This window comes from Canis lupus, chromosome 34 (genome assembly GCF_003254725.2).
Source record: "Canis lupus dingo isolate Sandy chromosome 34, ASM325472v2, whole genome shotgun sequence".
NCBI lineage: Eukaryota > Metazoa > Chordata > Mammalia > Carnivora > Canidae > Canis > Canis lupus.
The window spans coordinates 27,524,869-27,535,847 of record NC_064276.1 but is presented as its reverse complement, the minus strand read 5'-3'; the positions used below and the strand labels follow the sequence as shown (position 1 = coordinate 27,535,847).

The 10,979-nt window shown below is 39.5% G+C and overlaps 1 protein-coding gene across 1 annotated transcript; it reads right to left on the bottom strand.

Annotated features, from left to right (window-relative positions):
- Positions 1-298: 298 nt before the first annotated feature.
- On the bottom strand, positions 299-9,980 carry OTOL1 (otolin 1). The gene is made up of 4 exons (XM_035710288.2): positions 9,630-9,980; positions 5,802-5,891; positions 2,095-2,166; positions 299-1,700 (listed from the first exon to the last, which is right to left on the bottom strand). The coding sequence occupies exons 1-4, from the start codon at positions 9,973-9,975 to the stop codon at positions 820-822; spliced, it is 1,389 nt and encodes a 462-aa protein (XP_035566181.1). The 5' UTR covers positions 9,976-9,980; the 3' UTR covers positions 299-819.
- Positions 9,981-10,979: the final 999 nt, after the last annotated feature.

The following is a 10,979-nucleotide window of genomic DNA, read 5'->3' as shown; positions in this document are numbered from 1 at the left end:
CAACACACAAGTCCATCTAATACCAGGTTTTTTTTATGGCCAAAGCTTTACACTGATTCATCTTAAAGATAGTTTAGTCCTCCGTATTCTTTTTGTGTATTTTCCCTGAATTAAATAAGCATGGGAATAGTTCCATTTTGTTGGAAGGCAATCCTGACAGTTTCTAAACTTTTGAGAGATACCAGCCCATCATGTGTCACTTGTTAGACTCATACCCACACAGAAAAGAGTTGCACACATTTATATGAGATATAGAAGATATTTAGTAAGAATATATTTATTAATTACAGATGTCAATCATAGTTTCCATATACAGATATTATCTAAATGGCATGAAAAATGCCATTAGAATGCTCAATGGAAGAAAAGCTAGCTACAAAGTTAATAGACATGTGTTTTCAAATACATATAAATATATTCTTCTAAAAAGGTGATGTCTGAAGGGGCACCTGGATGCTCAGTTGGTTAAGCATCTGACTCTTGATTTTAGCTCTGGTCATGATCTCAGGGTCATGAGATCCAGCCTCATCTAGAGCTCTGCACTGAGTGTGGAGCCTAATTAAGATTCTTTCTCTCTGCCTCTTCTTCTGCCCCTTCTGTTCTCCCTCTCTTGTTTGATAAAATTTTTTTTTTTAATTTTTAAGAAAAGGTGATGTCTTAAAACAGGCATAGTAATTGACTCTGGGTGATATCATTTTTTCTGCATTATTTTTATATCCATGAAAAAAAAATAACGAGTTATTCTTTTTTAATCATGCTACCTTACATTGCCTGACTTATTCCACTGAAGCCAAACTACAACTGTTCAAGGCACCAAGTTTATGGTGAAATTCCAGAATCTTCCTCTGGGTACAAAAGGAACCCAGTAAAAATGCTGTCATCCTCAGGACTGACATATAACCCATTCCAATCTTTTGACACTTCCAACCAGACTTGGTCCCCTGCACTTAATTTCAGGATGATGAGGAGAGAGGCCTGGTCTATTTCATGACCAGAGAGCGTTTCTCTGGACTTGAACCTCTTCTTCTTCCAGGCCACCAGGCTGATGCGAGCGGGGCGGCCCCTCACAGTGACATGATAAGAAAAAACATAGGCCCCAGGAATACTGCAGTTAAATATGCCAGTGACAGGGCTGTAATTCCCCGGGTCATTATAGAGAACCTTGTCGAATTTGATGGGGATGTTGGGAGGCGGGAAAGGCTTTGATAAGGCAGCGCTGAAAGCTGCCCGCACGACTCTGGCCACCTCGCCCTTGGAGCCCCGGAGACCCCGAGAGCCCTTCTTGCCAACAGATCCTCGGCCCCCCTTGCTCCCAACCTCACCTTTTGGCCCCATGGGTCCCACGAGACCAGGGGGTCCTAACTCTCCCTTTTCTCCCTTCTTGCCTGGATCACCTGGGGCCCCAGGCAGGCCAGCTGGGCCACCTTTGCCCTCCATTCCAGGATCTCCTTTGCTACCTTTTTCTCCTTTGAGACCCTCCTGGCCTTTCTCTCCCTTTCCTCCCATCTCCCCCGACTCTCCACAGTCACCCTTCTCCCCCTTGGCCCCAGGCTCTCCCTTCAAGCCTGGGGAGCCCACAGCGCCCTGGTCTCCTTTATCTCCTTGGGTACCATTTGCACATGTGTCCCCCTTGGACCCTTTTTGTCCTTTCTCTCCCGCCAGTCCGATGTTTCCCCTCTCCCCCTTAGGTCCAAGGCCACCTGCAACAGAAAAGTAAAATAATCTGTAAGGATCTGTACACTTTGCATTTAGCCCCCCACACACACATTCTCCTAAATATCCCTGCCCCCCCAAATCCAAAATTTTACCCACAAAGAAACTGAAACCCAGAAAGATTCGGGGATCTTTTCCCCCCAAAGTCATCTAGACTGAGGACAGGAGCTCAGATGATTGTATCTAGCCCCCAAACTACCAGACCAGTGATTGTTACACTCCAGCAATCAGTACACTGAATTATGAGAATAAGTAAGAGCAATTCATGTCTCCCTCTTACCCCCCTCTTACCTCTCACATGACTCTAAGCACAAACAGGAAGGAAATTATGGACTATGCTGCAGACATGACCGTACCTGACAGATACAGTTTATTCTCTACCTGGTTCTCCAGGTTTCCCTGGGTATCCTGGAACTCCACTTGTTCCTTGATCCCCACGTTCTCCCTTCAGTCCTGAAATGATACCAAGATTAGCTTCCTTCCGACCGTATTAGTTATGATATAACTAAAATCCATTTTGCAACCACGTCACATTCCAGTGCTTCCTTTACCAAAATGCAAAAAGGTAAAACAACATGGAAAGAGAATATATTGAGCCTTGTTAGGAATATTGTGTTCCAATCGATGGTAAACCATTTAAATGAGATTTGGGAATAGTGCCAATCTCTTCAAACAGAATTCAGCTCTCCCCTCCCACAGTCCCATAGTTCTTCAAATCTCTCATGAAATTCATGACGTTTTGCCTTGTGTTATTTATGTATGTTTTTGTGTTTTTCCTCTCATGAATTCTGAATGATGCTGAAAATGCCCCCTTCTTTATAGTTCCCACAGTGCCTAAAAAAGAGCATCACCACCATATAAGTTTAAACACAGAGTATGACATTCTGCAGTTAGCTAAAACTAATCATACCAAAAACCTTTCCAAGACAGTAAGTATAAATATAGATATAGACATAAATATAAAGTCCTTGACATAGAGCATGAATGAGAAGCCAATTTTCTTCTTTTTTTTTTTGGAAAAATTTTTATACACACTTTGGACAAATCGTAGAATCGTGAGAATTCACATTTGAAAAAGAAAATAAAGATGCAGGTTTTTAGATATTCACCGTAGTACCATAAACTGGATTTCCATATTGGGCCTAGCTAAAGTTCCATCCCACTAAATTATACCCACACTAAATTCATTTTAACTATAATTAATAATAGTAATAGTAATACCTAACTCTTTTTTTTTTTTAAGATTCTCTTTATTTATTCATGAGAGACAAAGAGAGAGAGAGGCAGAGACACAGGCAGAGGGAGAAGCAGGCTCTACTCAGGGAGCCCAGTGTGGGACTCGATCCCAGGACGCCAGGATCACGCCCTGAGCCAAAGGCAGACACTCAACCACTGAGCCACCCAGGCGTCCCAATAATACCTCTTATTGAGGATTTCCTTTGACCAGGTAACTTTCTAAGCTCTTAACATAATTTTTTTAATTTAATTCATCCTTTTAAATTCAAAATTAATTCTTATTTGATATTAATACAGCCTCTTATATAACAGGGAGGCTCATATAACAGAGCACATTTTATAAATTGGAATATTTTTCACTTCCAAAATTTTATAGCATCTCCCTTCAAGAAAAGTAGAGCGGATAATTTTTTTTAAGATTTATTTATTCATTCATTCATTCATTCATTCACTCATGAGAGACACAGAGAAAGAGATAGAGACCTAGGCAGAGGGAAATGCAGGCTCCCTGCGGGGAACCTGATGTGGGACTCGATCCTGGAACTCTATGATCATATCCTGAGCTTAAGGCATATGCTCAACTGCTGAGCCACCCAGGCGTCCCTAGAGCAGATACTTTTATCATCATTGTTTATCACAGAAGAAACTGAGGTATGAAAGTTTACAAATTTGTATAGAATCAAACATGTCTGCATATAACATTGGTTGACATCAATTTGTCAACCACATGTTTTATGACATAACTAATTTTTTTATTTATTTTTGCTGGGAAAAAGAAATTCTAAGTCAAATTACAAGTCATGAGAAAAGGCTATCCCATGTTTCACAAGACCAATTAGAAAAATTCTACCATAAGCTGCTCAGCAGTTTTCTAAGTAGCTAACCCCCTCCCATTACCATTCTACATGAAATTTACAATTTGAAAATTAACCCATAGGCCATCAGGAAAATGTTAGGATCCCTTAGGAGAGAACCCAACTCTGATTAGAAGTGAGGGACCAATTCTATTCCCCATCCTTGTCAATATTCATATGCCAACCATCACTGCACAATTACTCTGGTTCTCAAGTTCATTTAAGGAATTTAACTGCTTGCACTGAATGTACTTAATCAGGTTGTGGTTAACTGGAATGCAGTCAGCCAACTCCTTTATTTTTTTAACTTTCAATCTTAACCAAGAGTCCAAGCGAAGTCTGGAAGTAAAAGGAAAGTAGATTTGCCACTCTATAGAGACTGGCTGAATGAATTTCTACTTTTGATCCTTAATCAAAGCATATTCTTAAGAAACTTATCTTATGATACTTCCCTGTTTTTTCTTCTACTTCCAGAAGTCTAGCTTCCGAAATGTATGAATCACTGGGGAGGTTCATCACTCATCTGTATTTCACAGGGTTTTCTGCTAACATAATTCAGCCACAAAAGGATTAAATGTTTCCGAGAATGAAAATCGCATAACTGACAAGTGTGAAGTAGTTCTCTCACCTTAGCATCTTTTTTGAGTAATTACTTCACTGAATGTTCTACCAGAAATGAGCTAGACAGTTCCTGAGCCATGTGGAGGGTGATGTATAGATGATATTAGGTCTTTTGACATGTGACACTGAGGCTAAAACATTTAACTTGATGGATAGATGGTATTTCTACAGGCTGGCAGTATTCACTGAGGAATTTCTAAATGTCCCAGTGAATCTGTAACCTTCCCTCAATGTCTCAAAGCACTTAGAGAACCAGGGATTTCCCAGGGCAGGACACCATCCTGGCTGATACATCTATAGAGTTATAGAATTTCTGAGCCAGAAAAGATCTATGAAAGTACATACAACGACAAATCTTCTTTGATAGCAAGTAGGGTATAAATACATATCTAGTCTATTCCCCCTTGATTTCCAGACGAGGTGAAGTGACTGGTCCAAGGTCATTGTTACAAGCTCAATTTCTTTCATTTTATTTTTTTAAAAGATTTTATTTATTTATTCATGAGAGACACACAGAGAGAGGCAGAGACACAGGCAGAGGGAGAAGCAAGCTCCACACAGGGAGCCCGACGTGGGATCAATCCTGGGATTCCAGGTGGTGCTAAACCGCTGAGCCACCCAGGGATCCCAATTTCTTTCATTTTAATTCAGTTCTCTTTCCACCATAGACATTGCTCAGATTTGACCAAGCCAAAGAACATGTCATAGTCTCCTAAGCAGGGATGCTATTCATCTAAATAGAATATTCTATAGGATTGTCTACTCTAGTTCGTTCTATCTAACACAAAACTAATATGTATCATAAGGAAGAGCTCACTCAGGAGTATGTAGGAAAGGATGCCCAATGGCTTCCAGTCACTAGGTCAACTATGTGGCTAGGGAGGGAGAGAAAAGAGGCAGAAGAGCCTCTGTATGTGCAGAGGGAGGGGGATGGAGAGAAAGAAATGTTACTGGGAAAGTGTAAAAATTTTCAATGGGCTATTTATAAAGTTAACATTTTTATATCAACTATAACTTACAACATGCTTTACCAAATTTTTGTATTTTTAAAAATTATTCCACCTATGGGGTGCCTGGGTGGCTCAGTCAGTTAAACATCTGTCTTTGACTCTGGTCATGATCTCAGAGGTCCTGGGATCCAGCCCCATGTCCACCCCCCTGCTCAGTGGGAGGCTGCTTCTTCCTCTCCCTCTGCACCTCCCTCTGCTCGTGCTCATGCTTGCACTCTCTCTCTCTCTCTCTCTCAAATAAATAAATAATCTTTTTAAAAAATTGTTCCACCTGCAAGAATATGGTATTTACTTAGCAAGTTGCTCTACTGAAAAAGGATGTAGAATACATCTTGAGTTTTGACATGAAATCAATATAACTACCTACCCTTCTCTCCTTTCTGGCCTTTTGGACCTTGGGGTCCAACAACTCCTGGTGGCCCTGGGATCCCCATATCACCAGCCTCTCCCTTAAGACCTGGAAATGAGATTTAAAAACCATCAGGACAAAAAAAAAATCTCTTTTGAAATGCATTAGTTCTGGAAAAAAAATTTTTAGGCACTCATTTTATTGAGACCAATGACTGTCAGTGTCCTAATAATAAAATCTGGGTAAGAATAGACTACTACATAATTCTCAAGACAATATTTTCATCTGATTTGTAATTTTGTACTACCTGAATAGATAAATTGAGCCCATTAGTACTTGTCACTGGATTCATGGCAGCAATCAAATGATTTGGGGAAGCAGTGCAATATCGAACAACAAGAACAAAATGATTATCTAGCTCTTAACCTCATGTGGACCACACTTTCAAATTGGAAGTAAAACTACAATACGTAGCACTTTTGGTTTTCCCATTTACTCACTTATGTAATTCTTCGGGAACTATTGCTGAGGCTCCTAGACACCAGCACCCTTGCCAGGTGTTCGGCATTAGCCATCAACATCCCAGCCATCCTTTTTCTCAGGGAGCTGAGAGCCCAAGAAAGATGCATTGAACAATAACCACAAAAATACATAGAAGTTATCACATTGTAGTTAGTGATGTGAAGAAAAATAGGCAGGTCCTATTACAGATTGTGATAAAAGAACCTAATTTACGGGATCAGCAGAGACATCCCTGAGAAAATGGCATTAAGCTAAGACCCAATAAACAAATTATGATTTTCTGAGGAAAAAAAACAAAACAAAACACCCATAAATGAGTATTTCAGGAAAAACAAGTGTGGAAAAAAACCACAGTGTTTTTAAGAAACTGAAAGAAGAGTACAGTGGGTGGAGCTCGTAATAGGATGAAGGAGGCTGAGAGGCAGGCGAGGGTCAGATGGTGCACAGCTCAGACTTCAAGGGTATCCTGTCTTACTCCTGATTGGAGTAATTTATAGCCAGGTTCTTTGGAAGTTAACCATAAAGATAATTGAACTCAATGAAATAGTAATATTTCATCTTAACTTCATCTTAATTTTTGTAACTGGAGTTGATGGAATGGAGAAAATTATATTCAACAGAATTTTTCTTTGAAAAAAAACCACTACATTATTTGGAAGAAAGTGCTTGCGGTGGAGGTTAAAGCTAAAAGCAAACTCAAATAACCAAAGGTGGTAATTACATTCTAGAAAAGAAAGGAGAGCAGAGATTAAAGGAATGGAGAAGGAATGAGCAGTGTCGGTAGCAGCAAGTAAGATGGCCAGTTGCGGTCCACTGTGCAATGCCTCCCTTCCTCATGAGCCCTAAATGCCCAGTATGGTTATACTATTGAGGGAAATAATAAAGAGCAGTGTCCAGGTTAGCACAGGGAGCACATGGAAACTGCATGAGAGGACACAGAGGCAGGAAGGCTACCCCATCCATCTAAGTGACACATACATGTAGGAGAGATTAGTATAAATACTGTAAGGCTGGACATAATGGGAAGAGCTGGGGCTTGATGGTGCACCCAGATCTGACTCCATGTTTTACACTTCCAGGTGGTATTACCTCTAGAGTTACTAAAACTCTTGGAAATGTGATTAAGTCATCCATTGAAATGTAATGATTTTTTAACAGTTTGTGTAAAGATTAGGAACAGCATAAAGTGCTTCATGGTTCTTAGCACATAGTAGGTAACTATAATTATAACTGAACTAAATGAGAGAAGTTGGAGATAAAATTTCAGGTGGAATCTTTCCTTTGCTAGCTATTAGCTATATCTGTACACTTTAAGACATTTTCATTCATAAACTATAAAATTAGGCTTGTGACTTTTAAAGTCTACCTTTACTATCTGCATTACAGTGGATAATGTAAAATCAGGTATGCAATGTGTTTATGTGTGTGTATGTGTGTGTGTGTTCATGCGTCCAAGAACTGAAAGATAACGAAGAAAAATTAAAATAGTCGTATTTGAGTAGGTTCTTTTTCATTTTCCAGTTTGATTAATGTCCCTCTTCTGCTGGATCTCTGATTGCTTAACAAAACAGTACTTCTGAAACACTGGAAAAGCTAGAACAAATGTCTATGAATCTCAGAAACAAGACCCTATAAGGCTGAGAATTTCCCAAGCTAGGAAAAGACTCCTACTACAGCTAACTGGAAAAAGAAACATCATTTTTTGAGCATTTATCCTATCCCAGGTACCACACTGAGCCTACACACACACACACACACACACACACACACACACACATTACCTCATTCCATCTCTTGATGACCCCATGAAGTTGGTATTATTCTTATCTCATTTTACTACTCTGAAAACTGAAATGTAGGTAATGAAGCTTCCCCAAGTTTCAGGATGGTGAGAGACAAGATAAGACATTCTGAGCTCTTAAACACTCCGCTCTGTACAGAACCAGCCAGACTAAAACATATGAGCACTCCAGGCAGGCAAAGAATTTGGCACATCTCCAAAATCTCCAAAATATCTGTCCTATGTATTTACAGAAGAGACTGAGCTCTGAGAACAGCCCGGTTAATCCATCACTGGGTAAAACAAAAGCTCTGATGGGACAGACCCATGGCCTTAGAAGACAATTTAGCAACCAGCTGTGTTTACTTGACCATGCCCTTGGGGGTCTTCACCCCCAAGCAGCTCACCAGCCAGATATGATACTAAGAGAAATTCTGGTAAATGTAATTTTCTCAGTATCATTGCATTTCCAATAATGTTTTAGCAACCCAGTAATCTTCATGCCCTGACCACTGCCCAGCAACTGTACCCTTTAATTCCAGCTCTGCATGAATATTGATCACATTTCCCAAAAGTTTCCTATTATAAGATGAAATGAATGAAAAGCTTAACGAGGATGCACAATTCCTGATTTTATAACTTTAAGTTCTCCAAGCAAGACACAACAAATATATCCATACAGTCATTTTTTTCCCCAGGGGATAGCAAATTTGAAATTGACATTCTGATCTCAATTTTACCTGAATTCTCTGCTATATGACATGTAAAAGCTGAAATGTATTACAGTAAAACTCAGTGTATGAGTAATGTATGTATTAAAGGTATCTGGAATATTGAAATATGTAACCATGATGTTCAATGGAGAAAATTGTGGGGCAAGGACACAGTGTTGCCTTGGAATTTCAATGAAGAGCAAACTGAACCCTGCCCCTTATTCTCCACCTCACAGACATGCCATTTCTAATCCAAACTACAAATAGCACTCCAGAAACCCATCAGTCCACACACCTTCTACCTAGACAGCAGGATTTTCCTTTACCCTTTTTACATCAGCCGCTGATGAAAAAACCATATTGGTAGGAAATGTGTAATTTGAAGAACCGCGTGCCAGGGCTGGGGTTGGTAGCCCTGTTTCTGCTCTAACCAGCACTTTCTAGTAGAACTTTCTGTAATGATGGAAGTGCTTTAAAAAAAAAAATGATGAAAGGACTTATATCTGTACAGCCCAGTACTGGAGTCATTGGCCACATGTAGCTATTGAGCGTTTGAAATGTGGCTAGTATGACTGAGGAACTGAATTCTTTTTTTTTTTTTTTTTGGAACTGAATACTTAATATTAAACCTTAGGTTTATTTTTGTTAATAGCCACATATGCGGCTAATGGGCAACATAGCACCCCATTTGCATTTGTCACCGTGTTCCACCCAGGCCTGTCACCATTTGCAGGACCACGTAGAACCCCTGCAGGCAGTTCTGCTTCCCATCTACCTTTCAACTCCAAGGACATCCAGGTAACAAATATGGCTTTGGGTATTTGCAAGTACCTGTCTTTCCAGTCTCTCCGGGGTCTCCTTTCTGCCCTGGTACAGAAGAACAGCAATCACAGCAGTTCAAAAAGAAATCGGCCGCATCAAGAGTGAAGTTTTCAAAGGGGAAGGCCGACTCTAGGGCTGGGGGCCTGGGGGTCGGTTCTGCTTTTTCAGCTGCTTCTGTGAAAGGAATCTCCTCTTCTTCTGGAGCTGGGCCACTGGATGGCTTGAAACCCTTTGGCATCTCTTTCCCCTCAGATTTCTTCGTAAATTTGGTATGTGGTGTGGTCTTTGCTACTGTGTCCATACCAGCGATTGCCAAAAAAATTAAAATGGTACAAAGCCAAGAAAACATCCACATATTTGAGGCTGGAAGAAAGATATAATGGGAATAGATACACCTATTACATGAGATCCCAATGTAATTAGTAAGTGATATAAACATATAGGAAGGAAATATAGATACATATATAAACCCTAAGAATAAACAGTATGCATAATATTGAATGATATTTTAATGTATTTTAATGCAAATAGATGCCTGAATCACAATAGAATATTTTATTTACTTAAAGTATTTATTATAAGGAACAGTTTGCTTCAATCCTCCTTTCTGGTTGTTTTCCTAGTGTTACATGTTCTAAAATATTGTTCTCAATCATTCAAATTATCTTGCCAACAAGTAAACATGATCTATAATAAATGCAACATGACTTAATAGCTTATACACCCTGTGGAAAACAAATATGTATAATTTCCTGACTGACCTCACTCAGATTTATAGGAATCAAATACATTTGTATTAGAGGGAGATGAAAAATATTGAGCTGAGTAATTTCTTCCAGCAAACTCAATTATTTCAAGAAAAAATACTGGTGAAAGAGTCCTTAAATCTACTAGGGCTAATGGTCCTGTTGTGAGAGCAATTTTTTTAGAATCTATTGTAATAAATGGGGAGAGAAAGAGAATAAAAAAATCATAAACTTGAATGTATGCTGTGTCCTTAGATTCTTCACATGTCATTTAACTCTCCAACTCTTTGCTTTATAATTTGAGGAGTTTTTCTGAAAAGTCGCATTTATCCTTGTTTTATTTTAATGGGGCAAAGAATAGTGATTCTTATTAAGGCGTTTATTAATCAGAGTGATATGATATAAAGTTCTCAATGAAGTGAAATGGTGAAGCTCATAGTGGGGTGGTCTCCAGCAACTCACAGCAGTCCGGAGACTGCTAACAGATGGCCAGCATTAGAAATGCATGTTTTCTGGTTGGAAAAAGGAGTACAAGGGTAAAAAGAATGGAAATAAGGACAGTGACAACATCTACTATTTCTAGAGCCCCTACTATGACTAGGTGCCATTCAGT

Bases quoted from the DNA above. Each gene is read 5' to 3' on its own strand.
- OTOL1 (XM_035710288.2), bottom strand. From the start codon at position 9,975: ATGTGGATGTTTTCTTGGCTTTGTACCATTTTAATTTTTTTGGCAATC. The intron at 5,892-9,629 runs GTACTTGCAAAT...TCTCATTTCCAG, and splicing joins CGGAGAGACTGGAAAGACAG to GTCTTAAGGGAGAGGCTGGT. The intron at 1,701-2,094 runs GTAGAGAATAAA...TTTCTGTTGCAG, and splicing joins AGGGAAACCTGGAGAACCAG to GTGGCCTTGGACCTAAGGGG.